Source organism: Populus euphratica, unplaced genomic scaffold, assembly GCF_000495115.2.
Source record: "Populus euphratica unplaced genomic scaffold, PopEup_1.0 scaffold32.1, whole genome shotgun sequence".
Classification (NCBI taxonomy): Eukaryota; Viridiplantae; Streptophyta; class Magnoliopsida; order Malpighiales; family Salicaceae; genus Populus; species Populus euphratica.
The window spans coordinates 215,495-243,042 of NW_011499861.1; the positions used below are offsets into that span (position 1 = coordinate 215,495).

The 27,548-nt window shown below is 36.1% G+C and overlaps 5 protein-coding genes and 1 pseudogene across 8 annotated transcripts; 3 read left to right on the forward strand and 3 right to left on the reverse strand.

The window, feature by feature from the left end:
* Positions 1–513: 513 nt before the first annotated feature.
* On the forward strand, positions 514–2,117 carry LOC105124713 (homeobox-leucine zipper protein ATHB-7-like). The gene is made up of 2 exons (XM_011024819.1): positions 514–1,124; positions 1,219–2,117. Exons 1-2 carry the CDS (start codon positions 768–770, stop codon positions 1,576–1,578), a joined length of 717 nt encoding a protein of 238 aa, XP_011023121.1. The 5' UTR covers positions 514–767; the 3' UTR covers positions 1,579–2,117.
* Positions 2,118–2,944: 827 nt separating this feature from the next.
* LOC105124716 (uncharacterized membrane protein At1g16860-like) lies at positions 2,945–7,245 on the forward strand. 3 transcript variants are annotated; one of them, XM_011024823.1, is made up of 5 exons: positions 2,945–3,747; positions 4,802–4,957; positions 6,290–6,498; positions 6,584–6,826; positions 6,920–7,245. In XM_011024823.1, the coding sequence occupies exons 1-4, from the start codon at positions 3,436–3,438 to the stop codon at positions 6,795–6,797; spliced, it is 891 nt and encodes a 296-aa protein (XP_011023125.1). In that variant the 5' UTR covers positions 2,945–3,435; the 3' UTR covers positions 6,798–6,826; positions 6,920–7,245. The 3 variants fall into 3 exon arrangements, with proteins under 3 accessions (XP_011023125.1, XP_011023124.1, XP_011023126.1); XM_011024824.1 differs by lacking the exons at positions 2,945–3,747; positions 6,920–7,245 and adding exons at positions 3,754–4,169; positions 4,264–4,321 and having other exon boundaries at positions 6,584–6,890; XM_011024822.1 differs by lacking the exon at positions 6,920–7,245 and having other exon boundaries at positions 2,946–3,747; positions 6,584–6,890.
* Positions 7,246–7,365: 120 nt separating this feature from the next.
* Positions 7,366–10,498, forward strand: LOC105124715 (pentatricopeptide repeat-containing protein At3g49730-like). Of its 2 annotated transcripts, none has more exons than XM_011024821.1 (2): positions 7,366–9,677; positions 9,837–10,498. In XM_011024821.1, exon 1 carries the CDS (start codon positions 7,639–7,641, stop codon positions 9,568–9,570), a length of 1,932 nt encoding a protein of 643 aa, XP_011023123.1. In that variant the 5' UTR covers positions 7,366–7,638; the 3' UTR covers positions 9,571–9,677; positions 9,837–10,498. The 2 variants fall into 2 exon arrangements, with proteins under 2 accessions (XP_011023123.1, XP_011023122.1); XM_011024820.1 differs by having other exon boundaries at positions 10,001–10,498.
* An 838-nt stretch (positions 10,499–11,336) lies between these two features.
* Positions 11,337–15,215, reverse strand: LOC105124717 (U4/U6 small nuclear ribonucleoprotein Prp31-like; annotated as a pseudogene).
* Positions 15,216–16,560: 1,345 nt separating this feature from the next.
* LOC105124718 (Pentatricopeptide repeat (PPR) superfamily protein) lies at positions 16,561–18,652 on the reverse strand. The gene is made up of 2 exons (XM_011024825.1): positions 17,407–18,652; positions 16,561–17,302 (listed from the first exon to the last, which is right to left on the reverse strand). Exons 1-2 carry the CDS (start codon positions 18,331–18,333, stop codon positions 16,685–16,687), a joined length of 1,545 nt encoding a protein of 514 aa, XP_011023127.1. The 5' UTR covers positions 18,334–18,652; the 3' UTR covers positions 16,561–16,684.
* Positions 18,653–19,063: 411 nt separating this feature from the next.
* On the reverse strand, positions 19,064–25,427 carry LOC105124720 (U-box domain-containing protein 44-like). The gene is made up of 5 exons (XM_011024826.1): positions 25,277–25,427; positions 23,215–24,564; positions 22,159–22,462; positions 21,217–21,707; positions 19,064–20,619 (listed from the first exon to the last, which is right to left on the reverse strand). The coding sequence occupies exons 2-5, from the start codon at positions 24,448–24,450 to the stop codon at positions 19,624–19,626; spliced, it is 3,027 nt and encodes a 1,008-aa protein (XP_011023128.1). The 5' UTR covers positions 24,451–24,564; positions 25,277–25,427; the 3' UTR covers positions 19,064–19,623.
* Positions 25,428–27,548: the final 2,121 nt, after the last annotated feature.

Below are 27,548 nucleotides of genomic sequence, written 5' to 3' on the forward strand. Positions count from 1 at the left end.
AAACTGATAAAGACTTCATCTAGAAATGCATTGAAAGCTTGAATTATGCAAGATTCTCCATCACAGTGTTTACGTTTAAAAAATATTTTAAAAAAAATTTAATTTTTTATATTTTTTTTACTTTAACTTAATTTTTTATTTTCAAGTAATTTTAATGTACTAATATCAAGCATAATTTTTAAAATATATATTCAAGTAATTTTAATGTACTAATATCAAACATAATTTTTAAAATATATAAAAAAATATTTTAATATATTTTAAAATAAAAAATATTATAAAAAACAATTACTAACACACTAACACCCTTACTGGGACCTGTAACTTATGGGAGAAAGTTTGCGTCAGTTTAGATATTTATAAATATATACAAGAAATTACGAAGTCGTTGATGAGAATAAACAAGCCGGCTTGAATAGGCCAGCTAAGCTACAGGCCCATCCATGAAATTACTCCAAGAAATGAAAAAATAAAAATAAAATTTGAAGCACATATAATGTCCCCAAGGTGCCATAAGAAAAGCACTGTAGGTTATCACGCTGGATATAAAGCCCTCCAAACTGAAGATGAAGGCAGCAACCAAGCAATTGCAGTCAGCCCAGGAACCAAGATTTGCACACTCAAAAACTTAGCTAATAAATAACATTCACCTCTAGCTCACAAATACTCTTAACAGTTCCAAAATAATCTCCTTTGACAAACCATATTTGATATTTGAATTAAAGAAACAGAATTTCCTGAAGACAGTTGAAGATCCCAACAACAAGATGTTTGATGGAGGAGAGTATTCACCTTCGGCAACAGAGCCTTTTAGCTGCATGAACGGTGTCACGACCTCCAGAAAGAAGAAGAACAAGAACAAAAGGAGGTTTAGTGATGAGCAGATTAAATCGTTGGAGTCCATGTTTGAATCAGAAACAAGGCTTGAGCCTCGAAAGAAGATGCAGCTGGCAAAAGAGCTTGGATTGCAACCACGACAGGTTGCAATATGGTTTCAGAATAAGAGAGCTAGATGGAAGTCTAAGCAGCTTGAAAGAGATTTCAGCATCCTACGAGCCAATTACAATAGCTTGGCTTCCAGGTTTGAGACTCTGAAGAAAGAGAAGCAAGCTTTGGTATTACAGGTACTTGCTCATAAATTTTTTCTGTTCACCTGGTTGGGGGAAAAACAGAAACATTCGTGTACATACTAACCAAGAATTTTCCAAAATTTGACAGTTACAGAAGATTAATGGTTTGATGAAGAAGCCAGGAGAGGAAGGAGAGTGTTGTGACCAAGGACCAGCTGTAAACAGTATCGAAGGTAGATCAGAGAATGCAGACACAACTATGGGAGAATCAGAAACGAATCCTAGATTGTCAATTGAAAGACCAGAACATGGATTAGGAGTCCTCTCAGATGAAGATAGCAGCATAAAAGCAGAGTATTTTGAACTCGAAGAAGAACCGAACCTAATTAGTATGGTGGAACCCGCTGATGGATCATTGACATCACAAGAAGATTGGGGGAGTTTAGACTCTGATGGCCTCTTCGATCAATCAAGCAGTGACTATCAGTGGTGGGATTTCTGGGCTTGATTGAAGAGGAAACTCAATGAAGCTTGAAACAAATATATCAATTGTCCTTGTATTGATGAACTCCAGCTCTTGGTGAGGCAAAATTCAGAGAGACCATCGGAGAGGAACGCTTCAGAGGAATGCATCAATTGAAGTGACAAATTTGGATTTTGTTGTGAGTATAGAGATTCAAATTGTCTTATTGGTGCCACTAGAAAAGCTTCCGCTCTAATCTTACCTCTCGGAATCTGTCCCACGTTAGAGTCCCTACTGGTCTGGGCCTGGAAAGATGATGTCCATAAAAAATGGAGAAAAAAAAAGGAAGCCGTGTAAGTAGAAAGCTAGTGTGCATAAAAGAGGTGCTTGTATGTGGGGGGGAGACGGAGAGAAATGCTGCATTAGAACTCCGATATAGAGACATGTTCTCTCCAATCTTTAAAGGAGTTGCTTGTGTGCTATCTTATATGCAATTCAGTGTTTTTCTTTTTCCCAATAGTGGTTCAATGTTTGCAGACAAATTTCATTGTGAATATATGATCAGAGGGATCCCAAATTAAAGTTCACATATTGTGAATTGCGCCAAGTAAAAACAAGTAATGAAAACTATGGGGTTGACATCAAAGGTACATGGTGATTCAGGAGATATACAAAAAGCAGCCATGAAGTAACCATACAATTTGAGGAGAATTATCTGCCTGCTTTGCAAAGTGCTCTTCTAACATTTGAATATACCACTCAGATAAACTAAAGAACATTAGATGCATCTCTAGAGAATGGCTAAATAACATCTATAGGAGCAAAGCCTTTAATGTTGCATAATTGCAGTTCATGCCAAAAAAAGGCAGCCTTAATGGAGCATGCAACACGAAGGTGTTGCATTTCAAGTGCTGAAAAAGATGCTGTTTTGAGTGCTATTTAATGGTTTTTGACATCTATATTATAAAAACCATCCAAAAAGCACCTATAGAAGCATCAACCCGATGCTTCTTCAACCCAAAAGCACATTCCAAAACACCAGAAACACGCCACCAAATTGGCCCTGAGCTATCCATCATGTAGAGAAGTTGTGGGCAGTAATCTTGACTTAAAGCTCTCATATGATGATGGAATATTGTGACAGCAGAATGTTTTCATACGCAGACCGTACTAACCTTGTACTAATGCTATTTGCTTATTCTAAGAGGGTACGCCAATTGATCTTAACATTCCGTTCTCCTAGACCCACCCACCATATCAAAAACCTAAAAGAAAAACGAAGTTTCTACTTTGGACCAGGATTTTAATCATGCGAATGTCTATCTAATCATTTTAATGCTACCTAAAGCCAATAAATTCAAAGATCAAAGAGCTTCACTTCAAATTTTTGTGCCAATTCAATCAAATCAGACATTAAGATCCCTTTAAAAGGAAAAAAAAAAAATTAAGCACAGCAACCAGCCATCTCCATTATGGCATCGCGTCACCTCAAAGAATAGTTAACAACAAGCAGAGATCTCCATAAATCAATGCAATGCAGTTCAGACAATCTCACCTTCAATTCCGGATTTTGAATCCAAAAATCGTCAATTCAATAGGCAAGAGATCCTCTCTACTCGAAGAACATCTCTGAAAACGAATTAGAGCCAATCAGGCGGCTGGCATTGCATGATTTAAGCTTATGGCGGGATGATTTGGTCAATAAAAGGGTCCCACTTTCTTCCCACTAACAAATAAACGGGACCGTTTAAGGAAAACGAGATTCAACAAGCAACATGTCGTTTGCAACAAAAGGTATGTATGTATGTATCTCCCCATTCGACCAGCTGAAAATCTCTCTTCTCCTCCTCTCAATGGTTTAGTAAAGTGGGTTGCCGTACAGACAGAGAGAGAGAGAGAGTGATGAACGACCTGTCCAATGCAACTTTGAGAGAACATAACAGCCACAGCTGCAAGCCAATACCAAGACTAGCAGTCTGCATTTTACTACTTGTATTCTTTGTTGGGCTTTCAGTTTCTGTTTTTATACTCATTGTGGTCCATAATGTTTTCTTCTTTCTTTCTTTTATCTTGCTCTTTGCTTTAGTTCTTTCCTTTTTAGCTTGGAATAAGCTTAATTGGAGACGTAAAGCTGCTGTCTTTTGGTGTCTTCGTTCTTTTCCTGATTCTGACCTTGCTGCTGCTACTGAAGGACAGCTTGTTAAAATTACTGGGGTACTTCCAAACTTTTGATCTCTATTCTCTTCCTTTCATGAGCCTGTTTTTGGTGGGTTTTTTTTTGTTTCGCTATTTGGTGTTGTTGCTTAGGGAAAAAAGCAAAAAAAAGGGAAATGCTGGCTGAAAATGGGAGGATTTTTAGAGCAAACAAACATAGGATTGCTGGCGTACTATTTTTTATTTTCTTTTATCTAGGTAACCGTTTCTTCGTCTTTAACTTAAATGGTTTCAATTGAGGGGTTTCAATTCGTTGCATTGTTCAATATGAACATAAATACCTTATGGGGTTTTTGAAAAATTGGTTTTGGATGAGTTGCTATTGAAGGAAAAGCATGGGGAATGTGGTCTGGTGATTATCAAATTGAAGTGAATAGGTCAAATGGCAACCAAAGGATATGCTATCTGTTTTGGGAGCGTGGGTGATTTTCTCATTTCTAATTTGTTTTTCCTTTTTTTTTTGTGTGAGATTGGGTGCCAATGGATTCTCTTTCTGATTTGATGTTGTACTTTTAGTGAAACAGAAAATGTGGATCCAAGGTTGAGGGCAAGTTTTATATCTATATATTTGAATGTAGGTGATCACATCTTAATTGGATTTTTAGCTTTCTTGCCTTTGCAGATTGATCGGCACATGACAGAAAATAGTATCAGTAATTTTTTGATTTAATGAAACATTCCAGATTCCGTAGTAAAAACTTAGAAATATGATGACAATACCGCCTTATTACTTGCCAAGTATTGAATGATTGGAAACTTCACTGATTATTTATTTATCTAATTTGTGTATGTGTTGCCAATATTAGTTTAACTAATATGGCTCAATATTGTCTAGAAAATTAAGCACGCGGTTTTCATAGCACAGATAGCTGTCTGAGAAAGTCATGATAACTTAGGCATTCGTTAAAGAAGCTCATTGCATGATGGAAGAAGATAAGCCCGTCCTGCTAATCTTGCCTTTATTACCCTGATCTGAGATATCACTTAGCAGAATATTTTCTGGCTGACAAAGGATCAATTGTTTTTTTTTAAAAAAAATCTTTTGTGATTTTAGCTGGTATCCTGTGGAAGCGTTTCCCTGGAATCTTCATATGAGAGAGCTGCCAGATGTACCTACGTATCTACTCTTTTGTATGAATATGGGGGTTTTGGAGTGAAGCCAATGAATGCTACTACATCATGCTTACAGTGGAATCTAAAATATTGCGAGGTACGGATATCTCTTTACTCACAAACTCTTACAATTAGAACGATTACTTTATTTATATTTTTCTACCGGGTTGATAGCTGATGTCAGTTTCCTTTCTGATTCACATAACTTCACTTTAAGTAGTTAGTTGTAATTACAGTCTATCTCTACAGAAAACTAGAGATGCTTTGTACATTTATTGAATATACTCGTCTGTCTTGATCTTAGTTTATTTTTGTACATTTATTAATTTTTGCAAAAAAGATGATTACCAAGCTATGACAAACCAAACCGGAGCTTAGAGAAAGAAAATGTGAAACAATCCTTTACTTCGGCATTATGCACAAAGTGGCTGTTATTAAGGCTCAAGCCTACAATCTTATGGTTGCAACTCTTGCTCCAAGCAATGACACCCTATAAATGGAAGAACAAAATCTTAGCATAATATTGCTCATTGTTGTAATCAGTTCAGTATCTAACTCAACCTTCCCTCTTTGTACTCTCTTTTTTTTTAATCAAGAAACTGGCATTCTAATTAGTTTCACAGTCTATGGACATGTTGTTTGATTGTCGTGCTGCAATTTTTATGATAAAGTGTGCGGCAGTTATGAATGCTGTGCCATTATTTTGATAGCTAGCTTCACCTTGTTGAATTTCTCCTGCCTTATCACTCTTTTTTCTTTTTTCTTTCCCTAATTTCTGCATCTTTTAAACTTCCCAGATTCTGGCCTCCCCCCTAGATTTTCCCGTCTCTGATGCTTCACAAACTATTTAATTTGACCTAATTCTGTTTGCAGTCAAGATATCTTTGATAGTGTAAATTGATGGTCATGAACAGACCACAGGATTGCTGCTCTTCTGTCAGTCAACATTTCACTACATTTTCGTAGTGCCCTCCTCAATTAATCATTTGACTATGAATTACAATTTGTAAAACATGAAATCTGAAGATCAGATAATTAATTTATCCAGGTGATGAATCACTTACAGTATTTCATATAGGTCTGATATTTGACATTTTCCTATTGTATTAAAAGCGGGTTAACATCTTCTTTGGATCTTGCTCATGCAGCAATTAAAATTGGATAAGCATGACTGTATAATATAATATATGTTGATGCTTGGTTTAAGAAATAGACCATCCATTTGTCAGGATTTGAGGCGACATGTTATTGTTAAATTCATCATGAAATCAATTTCATGTTTTTGGCATGTATGTCAATAAAAAAGCTCTGTGGCTCTTTCCACCAGTTCAGTTACATATTAATGCTGCGCTTGGATCTAGAAATCATGGCGGGTCATTTTTATTTGTGGAAGTTTGATGTTGTTCTGTTTGGAATTTCTACCTGACAGAGGTTCTCCACAGACTTCTACATAACTGATCGAAAGTCTGGTATCAGAGCCATGGTAAAAGCTGGTTCTGGTTGTAAAGTTGTTCCCTTGATTGTTGAGAGCAAACTTGTGACTACAAGGCAATGCAGAACCCTATCTTCTCACTTGAGGAAATGGTTGCAAGAAAGAAACCTGTCAGCCGAGGCCCGCCTACTACGTTTGGAAGAAGGGTAATCTATTAACCCAGGTCTTCTGTTGCTTTTGTGCATGCTTTGCAGAAACTTACGAGCTGGAAATCTGTGTCTGTTTCGGCAGGTACGTACAAGAAGGCAGCTTTGTTACCGTGATTGGTGTTTTGCGTAGAAATAATGATATTTCGATGATTGTTCAGCCACAAGAGCTTTTCTCCACAGGATGCCTGTGGCAAAAGCTTTTACTCCCTGTGGATGTTGATGGGCTAATCCTGGGGTTCCCAGATACTGCTGGCCCTAACATGAACCCAGGTTACACACGACACTTGGAACAGTAATGTCAAACCTCTCAGAAAATTAGGAATAGGTAGGTTTTGGATCTTATTGATAAAATTGATTTCTCCTAGAAGTTTATCCTTTCTGTCATACCATATGCGATTTCTTTTCTACGTTCTTCTAGGTGGTTCTTTTCTGATCTTCATTCCTAGCCGCTCCCTGGTCCAAAGATTCTTGTGCTTACCATCTAAAAATGACCCTGCAAAGACCACCATGGAATGATGAAGATTTATAGGGATTGGAAGAACCTTCTTCGGTGGCAGGGCATGGGTGGCCTGAACTCCCTATCCCGGATAACAATAATTTTCAATAATAATAAAATAAAATAAAATTAAGCAGCATTGAATATGGTCACTGGAAATTCTTAGCAATTAAAATTCGTAGAATTTGCAGTAAACTTCTCGCCAACATAGCTCGCAAGCAAGTAGCATGTAAACCAAGGTGCTCCGGAGTTCGCTGGATCAGTGTGAGGGACGAGTGCCCACCTGCAGCTCCTCAGATCTCCTGAGGATACCCCCAGCGCCTGCTTGAATTCTTCCTAGTGTTCCAAGAAAACAAATGAAGACGAAATCCTGGTGATAAAAAAACGAAACTTGTCAAAAGCAACAGCGAAAACTTCAACTATATGCATCAAACAAAAATCTTCAGTAGCATTTCTTCTCAAAGGATAGTTGTAGGGTAGCAGTCTGTCCGTCTTTTCAAGGTAAACGCAGTAAAAAGACAAGTCGTTCGTTGAGTAACCCAAAACGTTTAACCGACATGTCTCTTACTCCATCAGCATGACACATAAAGAAAAACCTGGAGGTGAAAGAAACAATAATTAAAATCAAGAGAAGGAAAATAATGCAGAGGGTCTCTTCAAAGAAAATCTTCTTCTCCATCCTTAAAGGGCCGAATAATTACAGTGCCGCGCTTCACTCCAACATCCTTCTCCTCATACAGAGACAACAACTGCACCAAAACCCCAGCAACAACATATCAAACAAAACAACCAATGGGTTTGGTCTTATTTCTCTCAAAACCCAACAACCACAACCACACGAACAGGACAACAAAGTCGATGAATTTGCAAGCGATGTCGAGAAGGTATATAGATTACTCAGGAAATTTCACTCTAGAGTTCCTAAATTAGAACTTGCTTTGCAGGAATCTGGTGTTGTACTGCGTAATGGTCTCACTGAACGTGTCTTGAATCGCTGCGGCGATGCTGGGAGTTTAGCTTATAAATTCTTTGTCTGGGCATCGAAGCAGCCTTGTTATAGACATTGTTATGAGAATTATAAGGCTATGATTAAGGTTTTGAGTAAAATGAAACAATTTGGTGCTGTTTGGGCTTTGCTGGAGGAAATGAGGAGAGATAATAGTGTGTTAATAACGAGTGAAGTTTTTGTTGTTGTTATGAGGAGGTTTGCTTCTTCTAGAATGGTGAACAAGGCAATTGAAGTTTTAGATGAGATGCCGAAGTATGGATGTGAACCTGATGAGTATGTGTTTGGTTGTTTATTGGATGCGTTGTGTAAGAACGGTAGTGTTAAGGAAGCTGCTTCACTTTTTGAGGATATGAGAGTGAGATTTAGTCCAAGTTTGAAGCATTTTACATGTTTGTTGCATGGTTGGTGTAAGGAAGGGAAGTTATTGGAGGCTAAACATGTGTTGGTACAAATGAGGGAAGCGGGTTTTGAGCCAGATATTGTGGTGTATAACAATTTGTTAAGTGGGTATGCAACGGCTGGGAAAATGGGGGATGCTTTTGATTTATTGAAGGAGATTAGGAGGAAAGGATGCGACCCTAATGCGACTTCTTATACCATTTTGATTCAGGCACTTTGTGGGCAGGAGAAGATGGATGAGGCGATGAGAGTATTTGTTGAGATGGAGAGAAGTGGTTGTGATGCTGATGTTGTGACATATACTGCTTTGGTAAGTGGCTTTTGCAAGTGGAGGATGATAGATAAGGGATATCAAATTTTGCAAAGCATGATACAGAAAGGACATATGCCCAATCAATTGACTTATTTGCATCTGATGTTGGCCCATGAGAAGAAGGAAGAGTTGGAAGAGTGCAAGGAATTGATGGGGGAGATGCAAAAGATTGGTTGTATTCCAGATCTTAGTATTTATAATGTAGTGATTAGATTGGCCTGCAAGTTGGGGGAGGTGAATGATGGTGTTGGTGCTTGGAATGAAATGGAAGTAAGTGGCCTTAGTCCAGGACTAGATACTTTTGTTATTATGATTAACGGGTTTCTAGGGCATGGATACCTGGTCGAGGCTTGTCAGTATTTCAAAGAAATGGTTGAGAGAGGTCTTTTGTCTAGTCGTCAATATGGCATACTGAAGGATTTATTGAATGCCTTGCTGCGAGGTGAGAAGCTTGAATTGGCTAAAGATCTTTGGAGTTGCATTGTGACTAAAGGATGTGAGCTTAATGTGGATTCATGGACAATTTGGATTCATGCACTGTTCTCAAATGGGCATGTCAAGGAAGCATGTTCATATTGCTTGGACATGATGGATGCTGATTTAATGCCAAAACCAGAAACTTTTGCCAAGCTCATGCGTGGTTTAAGGAAATTGTATAACAGACAGTTTGCAGCAGAGATCACGGAGAAGGTGAGGAAGATGGCTGCAGATAGACATGTGACTTTCAAAATGTATAAACGACGAGGGGAGAGGGATTTGATAGAAAAGGCCAAGGCGAAAAAGGATGGGAGAAAAAGAAGGGCCCGCAGACGCCAGTGGGGTGGGGGTCATAATAGAGCTAGCATTGTGTAGTTTTTGTGCTGGATTGTTATCAAGCGACTGAATTGTTTTCTTGGATTGCTTTCGAGCCTGTGTGCTTGCTTGCCTTGGTGTGACATGGAGCTGCTTCAATCATCGAAGTATGCTTTTTGCCCCTTTTTCGGTGCCTTATTCTTTTGTTCTGTTTTGTTTTCCCTTTCTTTTGGGTAGCAGGTAGTAAACCAGATTGGTCATGAGTCCCCTGGTGACTTTTTCCCCTATATTCCATGTCTGAACTAAGTGTGCATTGCTTTGGTTAGGGAAGATGTGCTAACAAATAGGCACCAGCAAATTGTATCTTGTCATCACTTTTGTAGGACACAAACATAGTAGTATCATGGGATTGCACTTGTGCTTGTGCAAACATCTTAACCCAGTCTGTTTTTAAATAGTTCGCGTCTCACTTCATTTGTCTTTTATCCAGCATGCGAATGGAACAAGGGCTTTAATATGCTGCTCCAGGAAAGGTGACAGTTGAGAACACTCCAGACTAAGACTGGTGAAGAATATCAAGTGTACATTCATGCATCGAATGTACATGATGTTGCTTCTAAATTAGACATTCTATCCTTCTTGCTGTCATCCAAACCATTTCATGTTCGTGACGGACTTCCCCTGCCCAAGTAATGGGAAAGACGCCATCAGTATTACCAATGTGATAATGGTTCTTCAAATGTTTTTCTTTTCAGTCTTTTTTATTGTTTTGTATTCTGGTTATCTTTACTATTCTGTTGAATTCAGTGACAACAAGGATAATTCTTACAGACAGTGGTAGTGGCTGTTCATGCAGATGTTGCCCGAAAAGCAGATGATATGATCTACATTTTTTTTTTTCCCAATTCAACTATGCTTTTGGTGCGCTTTAGAGTCTTGTATGTATATGACAATTGAATTCTCCTGATTCGTTCCTTGCTGTTACACATCCCTTTTCTGGATAAATTATTCTCGGAAAAGCTTACTTAATACTTCGTACAGGAAGGTATTCAAGTTAATGACATTGCCCATGACTCTTTAAAGATCTACAACACATCCCTTTTCTGGATAAATTATTCTCAGAAAAGCTTACTTAATACTTCGTACAGGATGGTATTCAAGTTAATGACATTGCCCCATGACTCTTTAAAGATCTACACTCCTGCATGCATAAACCAGGAGGGATATGAAAAAGAAAAGGAAATAGAAATCTTCGAATTGATGATACTACGAGTTCAGGAGTTATAAAAGCTCGTTCATGACATTTTCCGGATGACATATAAAAGCTCGTTCATGACATTTTCCGGAGCTACTGTCCCAATCTCTTCCTCATTGGGTGAGTTTGCCACCATTCCCTTCTTGCTCTCTCATTGCAGGTGATATGACATGGTATTCCCAGACTTGTATTGCTTCTCAAAGAGGGCATGTCTCGTTGCAAGAGTGAAGCGTGGAGATTCATGAGCGCTGTGTATTGCAGCAGGCAGAAGTATAGACAGACAACGTACAATACCCAGAGGTGGAGATGAGTCGAATAATAATTTCTTAAAAGCCAAGCACAAACCTAAACAATCGACGCTTTGCATCCACATAAACAGCGAGAACTACAATTCTCAAAATTTAACCCTTAGCTCGTCAAAGCTATACCGATACAAGTCAAATTATCACCATCAGTTCTCTTTTAATCCACGTAGCATCAATCAATCAGAGGCAGTTAACACATGCTTCGAACCTGATCAGCAAGATCAACATGCAATATTGAAAAATCAAAGCATAATAAGAACAAGAAATGAAAAATCAAAGCACAATTTATGTAAAGTTCCCAAGCCAGGAGGTATAACTTGGCGAGCATATGATATCAAGGTTGTTATCATTACTCTGTTATATTGAGAATGAATAAGAAGGACGAGCTCGCATAATCTTGACATTAAGATTGTCATATCTAGCCAAGTGATTTTGAGATTCAAGATACCACTCATGTTGATAAACAAAACTGGTGGTGAAAGAACTATAATCCACAAGGTTAGTTACAAGTTCATCTAAACATCTCCCTTGCACATGATTTAATGTACAGACTAATACAAAACAGCCAACGTGAGATTCGCATAATCAGGTCCTCTTGATCTTTGAAAAGGTTCCATTCTCAGAAAAATAGGTGCTTTGTGTCCCACTGCCAAGTTGGTGCGCATGAGCTTGTGGATTTGTGAGCTCAATCCCCTGTTAAAACAAGATGATAATTGTAGTAAGCACTTATCTACTATTTTATGAGCTTAGTTTTGTTTTGTAAGGCCTGTTCTGGATTTGATTGACATATGGTAAAGCATAACTTAAAAAATATATAGTAGTAAGAAGTTCAAAAGGCATGGTGGAAAATTTTCCTGGCAAATCTTAATTGAAATAGGCCATGAGCAACCCTCAACTTAAGATGCAAGATGAAACTAATTTTACTGTTCTATTACGGTCTATGAGGATGAGAAATCTAAACAGCTTTTTTGACTACTCTGGAATCTTTAATTCTCTGATGTAGGTAGATTCAACCTTGAACCAATTCCCTGTCACCACTAGAACCTAATATCCAGAAGAAAAAAATGACGTTTTATACATGGCAAGAGGACAAGAGAAAGCAGAAAGCCATGCAACATCCAATCTATGAAGCAATGTTCCACAATCCAAGTTTCATCACCTAACTGCTCTATCAAACAGCAATGGATTTCAAATGCAAATCTGGCCACAAGTATTACACAGGATCAACATGAAACAACAGATTTCTAGTTCTAAAATGCTTCATAACTTGATTTCTGTTCTTTTGGATCAAGTGAAGGCCATATAATGCTTGATTTTTTTCAATCTCATATAGAAACTTAAAATTCTTAAAAGAGAAATTTCCTAATGTCAACTAACATTCCAAGAATTGAAACCCAGAAACTATTGCAAAAGGTCTAGTGAACTATTCAAACTATGTCAAGTTTGGGGATAAATTTGCAGAGTCTGGGCTAAATACACTTTTCCTTCCTTTGTAAATCTTTCTCATCAGTGCCAGCACCACCAGCTTGAATTTGTTATTCAAATTAGCATTGATAGAAGCAACTCATAATCAAAATAGACAAAAAAATACAACAAACCTGAACAGGAGTAAATGCCAGACTTGAGGTGAGGCCAGAAGTAGCACCACTGCTTCCATAATTCTTCTCCTTGAACCTAAAAACAATAAGGCCATGAAAGGTTGAGATGGAATGCAAACAAGTTTGACAAATTTGAGTTCCAAGCTAAAGTTAAGAAAAATTAAAGAGAAACTTTAAGACTCATAAAACTGCAGCTTTGATGGAAAAAGAATAAAGATTCAAAAGAAGCAAAAAGGGGTTACTTCTTAGCAACTTTCGCTGCGAGTTTGCGCTGACCAATTGATACACGCAGCTGGCCATTCCCAGCCTGACCAAGCATCCCATAACCTTCCCCCAGTCCATCACCTAAGTCACAAGGAAAAATTGCAAACCATAAGAAAAGAATTTAAAATATATTCTCGATCTATAACAACAGACATTATAATTAAAAAAAAAAACCTAGCCAATTAGTTTTCCTTGAAACTTTCATCCTTACAATGAATTGAAAAAAATAAAGAATACAATATGTAGGAAGTTTAGCAACATAATTTTCCAAAACAAACCAGTAGGTGGGTAATAATTTTCCAAAACAAACCAGTAGGTGGAAAGGAGGGGGTATTATGTTTGTATATATTTCAGTGATGGCAGAAGGTCTATTTTCCTGCTTATTGAGCACTTGAAGTGACAAAAGAGCTAGCTACTCAGAATTATATCAGAACATATTATGAGGTATAGATTCACAACTATTTCAGAATCTCAACAAGCTAAAGAGAAGAATTTACCCAAAGAACTCTCTTCAGGTACCCCAAATTGCATCCTATTGGCAAGCTTCCTCATGTCTGTTATCGCATATCTGGAAAACCATGCACTATGAGGTTACCCAAGATTCAAAGAAAAAAAATCACCTAATAACAAACATATAAAAACAAAAATCTACACTACCTTTCTTTCATCTATTCTAGTTTCTACAAAATCAAGGACCTTCTTCTTTGCTGAATCAAGTGCAAGAGCTCGATTACAAGCGTCAATTGTCTTTTGAAGGACTTCTTCAGGAAGCGGTTTGCCACTTGTTGTGGATGCTGTCACAGAAATCACCATTCTGATAGCGGCAGGTATAAGCCCTTCCATATCAACAAGGGTCAAATCCATCTCATTTCCAATCTTTTTCACAACACGAGCATAATCAATTGGGTGATGGACAAGTGATTCAAGCTCCGGAAATTTCAGTCGGTACTTGTCACGAATAAAATTGTGGATGATAACAATTTCATTCTCAATGTCAACTGACAATGCATTGCAGTTCACTATTAGCTGATACTCAGGATCATCTTCCAATACCATTCCATGATCTTGGACATCCGAACCCTTCTGAAGTGCATCTTCCACTTTCTACCATTTAAACAACAGGATAAACACAACATCAGGTTTACTGAGGACGGCATCAAATTAAATCAAATGAACAAAAAAGAGAGAGAGGTAGCCTTAGAAGAATTAGTGGTTGATCAAAAAACATTTTTTAAGAAAAGAGCACCAACATGAATTTTATTTCTTATAAAGAAGCCTTCAACAACAAATAAAAGGGAAAGGTAGGAACATGAAAAGGCAACAGAACCATTCATAGAGTGAGCAGACGACAAGTTTATACCATTTAGCCAAACCAACAAGTACAGAGAGAGAGCAGTGAATATAAATGGATAAAAAAAGATAACCTGCATTATATCATTAAATCGTTGTGTTTTCTGCAATTTTGACACACTGTCCAAATCATCATAGTTAAGAGCTTCAATGTCTGCCAAGTCTCCATCGACATCCTCTTCCATGTTTCCTGCCTCCACATCATCATCTTCATCCTACAAAATTATCCAACAAGGTTAACCAAACAACTAATATACAAACTTAATTCTCTAACTAACAGAAATAAAAATATAACACGCGCGCACGCACACACAGAGAGAGAGAGAGAGACTTACGACAATATCAGCATCGTTGTCGGATAACTCGTCAAGGTCAGCAAGGAAAGAATCAGCTAGTGTTGCCTAAAAAAGAAGGCAGTTAGAAGACAAATACTAACTACTACAGTAATCTTCTTCTTCTTCTTCTTCTTTCTAATTCAGGAATTAATAAATCATAAGTTTAATAAAAAGAATAGAAAAAAGGAGAAAGCTGCCAATACCATTTTTGTGATGTAATCGCGTCGGCCTTCGTCCAATATTCTGTAACGAAACACGAATTAATTAATTTATTTTAATCCGGAGAATCAAAACAAGATAAATAGTAAAGCAGGTTGCAATTACAAACACACAAATATTAATTGCCCAAACAAAAAGAGATGTCATTAAAATGTAAAAGAAAAAAAATGAAAATAGGAAAGTCTTGAAATCGCAAAGAAAAACTTCTTCACTTTGATACTAACCAAGTGATTTGATTCCACTAGCGGTGATTGTTCTGAAGATTGCCCTAATTTTACAGTAAAAGAAATTCAAAATCGGCGGAGCACTTGTATATATTTCGATTTTAAAAAGAAAGTGGAGAAAAGGTTGGGCTTATTTCTTTTTATTTTCAGGAAGAAAAATCTTGAAAGAGAGAGACTAGAGCACGGGCATACGTTCAAGCAACTGTATGGGTCGTGCTGGCGCAGATCGAAATAGGGACAAGAGCCCACAATGTGACCTGTAATGATGCAAATAGCGACGATGGCCCAAGATATTTGGATCACCATAACTTGGACTTCTTGACAGTTTTGGCTTTTAACAATACAAATCTGTTTTGCATAACTATATTTTAAAAATATTTTTTTAAAAAAATTATTTTAAATTAATATATTTTTTATATTTTTAAATTATTTTATTATTCTGAAATTAAAAATAATTTTTTAAAAATAAAAAAATATTAGTAACATGTTTTTCTAAATAAAAAATACTACAACTACACACACTTAAAACAAAAAACTAAAAACATCAGTTGATTCTACTTTAGTAAGACTCCTTTCGGATTGATACAGTATAATAATTTTTTTCCTCTACAGTACAACTCAAGGGAGCATAAATTGGAAGCTCAAATTATTTTTTCATTTGATATTATTAAATTAGTTAGAATTAAATCAGTTATTTTATTTTTTACACAATAAAAAAACTAGAATACCTTTAAAAAGCAAAAAAAAACAAATGCCTAACATTGCTTGGTCTTCTCACTTTAGAAAAATAATAAATAACTTAATAATTTTAATAGAAAAAATCTTAAAGTTATTGTCAGGGTTTTTATTTTGCCTTCTCATTATATTTCTTTTGTTATTATCCGTTGGATAAGAAGTGATTTAATAATTTATCAACTTTAAATATTATTTATAAAATAATTGGTATATGTATTACACATACGGGTGTTTTCGCAAGGTTTAAGCGATGTGTACGGTGTTACTCATTAGCTAAAATCTAGATTCTTGGGTGGTGTTGGAAAGTGCTCACGTGTCCCTTTTATGCTTGGGCGGTGTGTGTGGAAAATAAATAGCCGGTTTTTCACAATCGACTTTTTATTTTTATTTTTATTTTTTTCCGTTCTCCCCCTTTAATTATCACACCAACACCTTCAATTTTCTGAATAATCTCTTCAACTTGGTTTTTCTTCGAATTTACTTCTTGTTTTTATAATTATTAATTTTTTACTTAAAAATAATTTATAAAATTAGATTTTTTTTTAATTTTATTATTCTTTATTTTTTTATTTATCAAACTTGATCTCAATTCTTTTAATTACAGATTCTTTTTTTGTTTTTTATCATTTTCTTGATTTATTTTATTTTTTAATTTAATCCCTTATTATTTTATTTCATTTGATATTAGTATTAGACTTAAATTTTATTTTGTTGATTGCTATTTTGATTTTGATAACGAGATGATAATGATAAAAATAATGGAGGTGATGCATTGGGGAATATGTAGAATATTGCGCTGCAGTCGTCGCTAATAAACACCATCAGTTATGCGGCAAATAGGAACCAACAATTCATGGTTCACTTGAAAGAGGGAGTAATGACAAACATATCACGTCTCTTCCATTAACAAAAACTCTTCAAGCTGAGGTTCAAAATCATCCTCGGTTATTTGTAACTTCATCTTTGTCGAAATCTCATTCAGTAATGCATATATTTCATAATGTCTTGGATGTGATTTATCTTCCACAATGAACTTGTGAATTTCACCTTCTCCTTCGATAACACTATATCCTGCTGCCTTCGTGATCTGCCCACCCTTCATAAGCTTTCTAAGCTTCGCAACCCCATCCCACCGTTGCGCTGATGCATATATATTGCAAAGAATTACATAATTTCCCGGATTCCACGGCTCAACTTGAAAGAGAGATTCGGCAGCTATTTCGGCAAATTCAACATTACTATGGAAACTGCAGGCACCCAGAAGTGTTCCCCAGATTACAGAATCTGGTTTCATAGGCATACTTTTAACGAGATCATAAGCTTCTTGCAGTTCACCTGCACGCCCTAATAGATCAACCATGCAGCCATAATGTTCCAATTTGGGAACAATACTGAAGTTCGTCTCCATTGACTGAAAAAGTTGCCAGCCTTTTGCAACCAAGCCTCCATGAGTGCACGCCAAAATAAGTCCTACAAATGTGACATCATCAGGTTCAATTCCTTCTCCCTGCAATGACATCAACATCATGGGAACAAGTCAAAGAGAATCCGAAATTGTGTTTTCCAATAAACTGCTAATACAAAGAGCTAACAAAGGAAAACCATGGTTACCAGCATTTGATCATAAAGCTGCAGGGCCTCATTGCTTCTTCCATGAACAGCCAAGCCCATCATCATAGAATTCCAAGAACACAAATTCCTCCTCTTGCCAATCTCGTTAAACACATGCCTCGCTGCATCAATTTTACCACACCTAGCATACATTTCCAACAAAGTATTGCTTACATACAAATTTTTCATCAGCCCATTGTCTCTTGCGTAACTTTCAATCCTCTCCCCAACTTCCAATGCACCAAGTTTTGCACAAGCTGAAAATACACTAGCAATGGTCACTTCATTTGGCCTAACTTCTTTATCCTTCTCCATCTTCAAAAACATCTCCAATGCCTTGGTGTACATTCCGTTCTGTGAATACCCAGATATCATTGTGGTCCAAGAGACCACACTCCTACTAGGCATCAATTTAAACAATTCCAACGCACCCTCCATATCCCTGCTCCTTGAATAACCCGCAATTAATGAATTCCAAGTGGGTATGTCTCTCACAGTCATTTCATCAAACACTTGGCGTGCCAGCATGAGAACACCCAATTTAGCGTACATGTCAACCAAAGCAGTCAACGCATAGACATCAAAGTCAAAACCTGATTTTATGAAATGGGTATGGATTACTTTGCCATGAAGAAGGGAATAAAAGGAAGCGCAAGCGGGGAAGAGGAAAGTGAAAGTGAGTTCGTTTGGCGGGCAGCCTTTGAGGAGCATTTGGGAGTAGAGAGAAAGGCATTGGCGAGGTTGGTTCTGAGAGGAGTAGGCTTTGATGAGTTTGTTATAGAGAAAGACGGTGGGGTAAGGACTTTGATTGAACAGTTTGTGGGCATAAGGGATGTCTGGGATTCGGAGGAGCTCAACTATGAGAGTTTTCGAGTATTCTATGCCTTTTTTAAGGGTATGGGCATGAATTCTGTTCAAGTGGCTCATGCCAAGATAGTGTTCATGTGCGTGTGTACAAACAGCATTTATCAGGGGATGCAAATTACAATGGAGTAATGAGAATCTCAATATACTATATAGATTGGGGCTAAAATGTGGAATTTGATTATTTTAAGGTCCTTAAAAAAAAGTGGTTTGAGTTTGAGGAACATATAAATTTTCGAAAAGGGCTGAAAATGAGAGTTTAGCATGCAACTTCAGGATTGGTGATGCCCACTACTACGTTAGTTTGATTAGGCAATGTCGGGCGTTGTGAACGAGGTAAGCAAAGAATCCATCATGAAAGGGGCTTGTTAGCCTTCATGATACATGGCTTAAAAAGAAAAAACATGATTATAATTATTTTTTTTCTTTATGAATACATCAAATTCACATGCATAATTAGACAAAAACCTCAACAGAAAAGATTTAGTTAGTATTTAGTTTTGTAGTAGTTCTTGTGATTACGGTATTTTTAAAAACAAGACATATTTTTATTTGCAAAATAAATAAATAAAAATCTCTTAAAAACAAGTTATTTTAACCTCTACAAAACCAACAAGATTTGAAAAAAAAAAAACAACAACAGTTATTTAGATAACCAAAGTTGTTAGTCAAAAAAACAAAAACTACCAAATGGTTTTTCGAAGAAGACTTCACTAAACTGACAAAACGAACAAGATACGGAAGGCAACCAAATGACACGACTTCCTGCAGGTAAACATAAACAGGTGCATCCCTACTCCCAGCAGAAGCTGGACCACTCAAGGCTTTATTTCATTGCTACTCTTTCCGTCTAATAAAAAAACAACCAAGAATATCAGAAGCTATGCCACAAATACGAGCACAGAATTCAATTCTAGCAGGGAAAAAAAATGAAAAATGATCGGGGAAGGTACAGTAACCAGTCTATCAATGGTTACCTAATCCTGATCTGTCATTTTCTCCTGCAGGCAAATCAATAGCTAATTCAACTTTCAACTGTACAAAGTGAACAATTTATGTGGCACTTAACATAAGCCACTTCTAAAATTCCATCTCTCCATCAATATTCTCTCTTCACAAAAAAATGATAGAAAATGTTACGAATTCAGCCCAAGACAACTTATCTGGCATCACTAGAAGTGAGAAGATGCCCTTCTACAGCCACTTTCCATCCAGCATTGAAAACGTGAAGCCTTACTCATAGCCATGCAGAGGCTCCTTGCTAGAGAATCAAGACGGGATTCATTCCTAGTCATTACTTGTCAGACCTGGAGTAGATCTATATGATTTTGAGGCATTAAACATTGAATTTCTTTAGAAGTAAGAGGACTGTTCATGAAGTACGTTCAAATGAGCAAGTATTCTGGCTGCAAGAGACTTCATTCTGCTGTTACCCCGTTGTGTCAGGTCAACCAAAGGCATCTGCGCAGAGGACCCATACTTTTGTTTTAACTCTGGCAGCCGGAAGATCCTTTCTAGAGTGTTTAGAGCCTTTTCCTGCAGTCTGAGGGATGACGAACCAAGAAATCCAATAATTGGTGGTATGGCATTTGCTTCTGCAAGCACCTTACTACCATTTTGAAGTTTAACGCCATCAATTAATGTCAGTAGGGCATCTAAAGAAGCCTCACAGGTTCCAGGATCTGGATCTTGAAGAACCCTCACAAGTGGTCCTACCGCATCAGCTTCCACAAGGCAAAATGATGATTCAACAGCACATATTCCCCCATGAATCGGGCAGCCAGGTTCTGGTGGAACAGAGAAGCACCAGAATCCCTTGTGCTTGGGTATTGGGCGACTAAGTGCTAGTGAGCTCTCCGAAAAACGAGCAAGAGAAATTGCAGCACATTTCTTCATCATGGTAGTTCCAAAGTCCAGTAGCTGCACTAACACAGGAATTATGCCAGCTTCTGCAGCTCTCTTTTGCCATTCTGGATTTGTTGAAGCAGTAAAATGCCGCATGGCTCCAGTGGCGTTTTCGACTAAGTGATTTTTACGGGGATCACTGTGCTTGCTATCATGGAGAAATTTAGAGATCACAGGAAGTGCCCCAGCATCCAGAAGCCACTGGGTGATCTGGGGCTTTTCTGGGAGGTTTGAGATAATGCCCATTGCATAAGTAATCACTTCTTCAACATTAGAAAATTGGATAATCCAGAGCAAGGTCTCGATGCATTTCTGACCCACATGCTCTAGTATGATGGCTTCATCGCCATCTTCTATCAAGCAATATAACAGCTTCACAGCATTTGCTCTCACATTAGGGTCGTCATGCTCACATAACTGGACCAAAACTTGCATGGCTGAGCACTGTTATCAAGACAGGTTAGTAACCATATGATGAAACCCTATCTAACAAACATTATAGATAAGCTTAAGAATCTGGAGGAACTGAATGGCAGGATAAGACAATAACAGATGGAAAAAAAAAAGTCCCAGGTGCTTGCATTTGGCAATTTTCCTGGTCTGACACAGGTTTATTAAACAGTAAATAATCATCCCATGTATTATCTTATCTGGTACTTCGTTCATAGCAAGAATAGATTCATCTTTTAAGAACATTATTAAGAAATTGGATCTTGATGGCATTCTGAACACCAGCAGTGTAGAGCCAAATTTGTTAGTAGCCAATCTCTGGCCATAACATTGCGTCTATGTATCTAATTACATTTATGCACCGACATTTCTTGTTTTCTTTTCAGGAGAAATTACATCTAGTTTTATCACAATCTTTTTGGTATTAGATTTTAGCACATTGTATTGAATGTGGATTGTGCATAAGTAATTACCATATTAACAGAAATTGTAAATAGCTACTGTGCACAATAGCTATGGTCTACTTTTCTTTCCTTTGAACATGCAGTAATATCACTAGAACTAGATACACAGACAGAACTTCTTGTGTACCTCTGTCAGCTTGGCCTTGATATTTGATGATGATGGAGACTGACATAAGGCATGGAAAGCTAGAAGAATGTTTTGCTGCACATCAGGCCCTGCTAAGTTAATTAATGAGAAGAGCTTGAAAATGTCATCATCAGATTCCAACAATGAAACCGGTGTTGGGCTGGATTCTTGAGATACTGTTGATACAGCAAGGTGCTTGATTGTGGTAGCCACCTGCTCACGTAAACTTGAAGAGGAAGAGATGTGCTGAAAGAGAAGGGCAAGTAATGGCTGAACTGCACCTTCTTTAATCATCTGCAGGCCATTTTCAGGTAAGCTTGATAGGTTCTGAAGAGCTTTGACAGCCACTTTTTTCATTGGAATGTCACCGCATGATACCAAGTGAAGAAGAGGAACCAGAGCACCTCCTTGAAACAAAGATGCTTTGTTATGATCAGTTAACTCCAATTCTGCCAGAGTTGATGCCATGATCGTTTTCACATCTTCTGGTCCTGCATAAACAGGTCAATAAGCACTTTTGAAATATGAAAATGTCTCTCTTCAATCACTCCAAGGCTAGAACATAAATTATTATCATATAAATATTACACTTAGCAGTCATTTGCAGAAACAATTTAAACTCCAGGTTACATTTTTGAACTCATACATAGCAAGTTGGTGACCACACATCCAGCATGCTGTTAATATGGCATGTCCAATGTCACTTGGACATCCAGAATTGTATGAATTGACACAAACACATTCAGCATGATTAATTAGGCCCAGTTTGACTCCATATTGTGACAAAGATTTCAGCTCATTTTACAAAGGGCAACAACTATTCTAGAAAGATCTTGCACCAACAAAAATAAAAAAAATAAAAAATTGTGAAGGGGAAAATAGATGACAGGCTTAATCAAAATTACATCAAGAAGATTAATACAGTTGCCACATGCAAATCACCTGTGGATAGACGCTGCAGCACATGTTTGAAGTAATTTGCCTTGGCCATTTGTATGATGTTGGGATCAGAGAACGAAAGATTCTCCAATAGCTCTTGGGCATCTGCAGCAGCTTGATTGTCATCACTGCTTGCCATGGTCACTAAGAGGAGAATACAACCCTGAACCTTTCCAATGCCATCCCTTACCAAGTTACACTTTGACAATTCCAACAGTAATGCCACTGCTAACTTCCTTTCCCCAATACGGCGTCCAAGAGATCGAACAATGGACTCGATTGCATTATCAACATTTGCAACTCTTTCCTGCAACATGTTTCAGATTTTAGGAAAGAATTGCTATCAAAAAACACCTCCTAGATTATCTACCAAGTTTATATGTCAAATATAATTAGGTCAGTCACTACCTTGGATAATTTTATTAGTGTGATTTCAATCTAAATTGAAAAGTTTCTTTATGTTTAGTATTAATTAAGTATTGAAATTATCGAGAATAAATCAATTAATTTAATTCAATGGAATGAACAAATCAGCTATAACATCTCTCTCTCTCCCTCCCCCTCTCCCTCGCTCTCTCTCTCTCACACACATACATAACTGATCCAAATTTTAATTAAGCAAGTGGCTCATAAGCCTGCATTGTATTTTCCTATTTCCGTATATGCATAATGTTCATGTGCATCCATGTTCTCTGTCCACATTTGTTTGTATCTGATAGCCACATATTTGCAGTATTTGTGCACATAATTTATGGTTGTTATAAGAGAGAAAATGGGGAAGGTGGAGCAAAAATAACATGAGCTCAAGGATAAAGAAAATCTATCATCGCAATGAAAGTTTAGACTCTATAAGAACTGATTGGAGGTGATGGATCCATGTAGCCAACCCAGCTAGTTTCATACAGAGGTATTGTTGAATGAAGTTGAGCTGAGATGAAATAAGCAAACTATAACTTGCGGTTGCAAATAATCACTTTTAAGTATCTTGCTGTCCTTCATCAGGAATGGAAATAGATAGAGAAAGAGAGAAGACACCATAATAAAACAAGCTTGAAGTACCTTGGCATTATCACTATCTTTTGCAAGAATGCAAAGGATGACTAGAGCGCGATTCCTTATATCTTGATTTTTTGCTCCAAGAAGCTGGATAAATTGTGGTATATAATTCTCCAATATCACCCATTCCCGATGTTGGTCTCTTTGTTCACAGAGATCCTCTAACTGTTCTAGGCATTGAAGCACTTCTTCTTCTTCTTCAGATACAAGTTTTGATTTCATGGAAGCAATTTTAATCATGGTGTTTCTATCCTTCCATTCTTCTATTGATTGCCTAAGAGTTTTGTTAGGCCTCAAAATTGATGTGTCTAGAGGGGTCATGGTCAGAGGACACATTTCATGGCCGTCAGCAAGCCATTTTGCTATTGCACTTCTCTCAAATGTCTGTCCCGAAGAGGTCTCCACAGGGTCCTCCATAACATCCCGTGTAATTGGGCAATAAAAAGACTGGAGAGGTTCCAACAGTTGACTACCCAAAGACTTCCATTTGGTGAAATACTTTATCTCTTTTTCCTTAGGAGACGAAGCAGCATCTGCCCTTTCTAACAAAGCAATTATCTGATCCATTTGTATAGCTTCAGCCTGATCCTTCCTTAACCGGGCATTTTCAATCTCACTCTTGAATTCTTCAAACTCTTTCTTCAATGCAGACCTGTCAGTTGAGATCCCAACAGCCTCAGCTATGTGAAACAGTAACTTATTGGCATAAGAACGATCAACAACCCTCTCCTGTATTCCGGACTCAATTTTCACCAAAATCTCTTCTTCTGCTATAGCAGCCTTGAACTCAGCTCTCTGCATACTATCACAAAGCTTTTCAATCTCTTCAATTATACTGGCTGAAAGATCCAAAGAGGCCAAAGGAAGAAGACCTAGAGCTCGGCTTATCTCTCTTGTGATGTCCTCTAGGTTCTTAATTATAGTCCGAGAATTCATTAGGAGATACACTTTGTTTCTCTTGGTGCAATCAGATGTCAGCTGCTTTGCAGCTTTAATTTCCTGATTTAGGATCTCAATGGCACTGTTAAGGCTCCTAGAATGACTAATGTCTTTCTTATTCAGCTCTTTTAGAACAGGTGTAACCCTTTCCAAGTAGACAGAAAATTCCTTAAAACTCTCCTTCTTAACAAGGACATTGTTTGCAGCATATACAACCTCCATCATCCCCTCCACAATTTGTGAAAGGCACTCATCAGCTGGAAAAGAACATGCACTAGTAATAACATCTAGTGCCATCATGTATCGCTCCTACAAAAGCTAAGAATCAAAACACTCTACTCCCATGAGGTAAAAAAACCCAGTTGCAAAGCAACCGTCTAGACATTTTGATCCAGATCAGGTTTCATAAAATGCCTGCATTCAATTCAGATTATGCACAGATCAACAGAACTACTTGCTATATATATTAGAGCCCGTATTCACAAGGAATAGAATGAAAATAAATATTAGAGGAATTGAATCATGGCCTCCACTTGGTTTCTAAGCATACAAAAGAAATGAAATGCAGTCAAATTTAAACCATATGACTATAATCTGTTTGGTTGGGTGAAATACGGATTCAATTATACTAGTTTTTATATCATTTGCAATCCCTTCAAGCCTCCACATGACGTGCTTAAATCCATTATTAGAATTTAGGTTAGACAACTTCTTTATTCAAAAAGTATCTGAGATGGGTGTTTTCCCTTCATTTTTTTACCAACTCTATTTAAGCCACCACATAAAGTGCTTAAATTCACTGAGCTGATCCTCCATAGCAGATCCAGAAAAACAAAATGCAAGTTTCCATGATAATTGATGATCTTTTCCCACATTATCTCTTTAACCAAACAGAAATATTCAATTTTTTGAAGTTGAGACATAGCCTTGGAGCATGAACATGTAACCAATTTTAAACAAAATTAAAAAACAGGAGATAAAGAAAGGTTCAGCTAATATTTTCTTTAATCAATTCAAAGCTCAAAATGAAATTCAGATAAACATAGTCAAAAGAAACGTTAAATTAGATATATAAAAAAAGATCCAGCTATAATTATCTTTCAAGCAGAGGGAGAGGGAGAAGGACCTGTTTAGATAGTAAATGCCCATGAAAGTTCACTACAAGGATCGATTTTCCAGGAAAATGCACGGATTTTGCGGGGAAAGTATAAGCAGGACCCGAAAGAAAACAATAGTGACAGCACAAAATGAGGTAGCATGTATATACAGAGAGAGGAAAAGGGAAGCAAAATAAACAAGGAAGAAAGAAGACGACTTTAAAAATATTAGTTTTTGGTAAAACTAATTTAGGTTTCTGAAAAAAAAAAAAAAACCATTAGAGCACATGTATTTTTGTATTGTAATAGTATTTAAAAAATAAAAAAATAATTTTATTTACTTCAAATTAATTATTTTTAATATTTTTAAATTATTTTAATATATCAATATAAAAAATATATTAAAAAACATTCTTTAAATATATTTTTAAACAAAAAATATTTTAAAAATATTAATTTTTAATAGAACTAATTTACATTATTGAAAATAAAATGTCTTAAGAGATAATTTATTTTTGTATTTTAAAAATAATTTTTTATTTTTTTTATTTAAACTAATTATTTTCTATTTTTTGATGTTTTTGTATAATTATGATGTATTAATATTAAAATAAATTTTAAAAAATAAAAAATATATATATTTTTAAATAAAAATTATTTTAAAAGCAACCATTACTATAATGTTTAATAAATTAGTAAAATATATATATGAATCTCAGTCACTTTAATAGAATTTATAGATAAAAGTCATGTTTATTTTTGTATTTTTAAATTTTTTTATTTTAAATTAATATTTTTATATTATTTCTGTGTGTTAATATTAAAAATATTTGTAAAAAATTATTTAAATATATATTTAAATAAAAATACTTTAAAAATAATCATTACTACTCTCGAAGACCTCAAAGGCTCTCTCTCCTTCTCTCCATCCTATCTGAAATCATGTCTCTCTACTTGTTTGTTGGTCTTTTGGTTTGACTTCGTTAAATGACTCACTCTGTCATCTTTCTATAGTTCACCTTCAACTCCTCTCGTATGTGGTCAGGATCAGGGCATCATGTCTTCCGAGTGGTTAGAATACATTTCAAATTATATAATCTTCTTCTTTTTCTCATCTTTTAACGGATGCCTCTCTTTTTTTTCCTTTAATTATTTTGACAGCTGATTAAAAAAAATTTAAAAAAAAAGAAGAGGAGGAGGAGGAGGAGGAGGAGGACGGCTATTGCAAAATTAGGTTAAAGGGACGAAATGGTGTAAATTAAATTAATTTTTTGATGGACGAGGAGCAGTTTTGAGATTGCTAGAAGCAAGTCAAGTGCTTGTTAATTCTCTGGGCGAGGTGCCAGTCCTTTTGATGCTATCAAATGAATGTTATTGTGGACAAACCCATAAATATAGATAACCTGTTGAAACCTCTGACTATGTAAATAATTTAGTATAGTTAGTTCTAATCCCGACACTCTTCCTGGTTTGAAGGAAAATATAAACATCAATTCATCTGCCGTGGTCAATTAATTAAGTTGGTGTACCCTTGAGCTGGTAAGTGAAAGGGAGATTGCTGGCTAGTAAAAGTTACACTTGACAATTATACCATGCATTTTAAGTAATCTCAATTATAAAAGTAATTTTTACATTTGATTGCGTGGTTTGAAGCAACAACAGCAAAACAAATATTTTATAATGTTTCAAAAGTAATTTTTTAATAATAAGGTTTATTATTAACTACTGCAGAATCACAGGTTTATAAAAAACAGTTATTTACTGTTTTGTGCCAACAAAACTCATGAATGCCCTATTGTTCATGGGTTTTTTTTAATGAACAATGGAGTATGCTTTATTGTTTTGACCAATCCGATTCAATTCAAAGTTAAAAATATATTAAATCGAGTTTGAGTTAATAACATAAAAAAAATATTTTTTTATTTTTAATTATATTTTATTTAAAAAACTAATGTTAAATATTATTCAATGACACTATATAAATTAGACGGAGATTGCTTGATGATGTAGTATTTACAGAATTTGATCGCAATCCTAATTTTGTTCCTGATGTTGTTGCACTTTTAAGAAATTTAATGGAACAATAAAAAATATTTTATATAAAGTATTATTTATTTCATGATATAATAGTAATAGTTAAATTTACAATATTTAAATTAAAAATCATCAATATTAATATATATTTTTTAAAATTATTTTATAACTTCAATTTCAAAAGTATTCTTAACCAAACACATTAAACTATCTTTTGTTCAACCTCAATTTCAACCACAGTTTTAACCAAATATATATTTTTTCAAA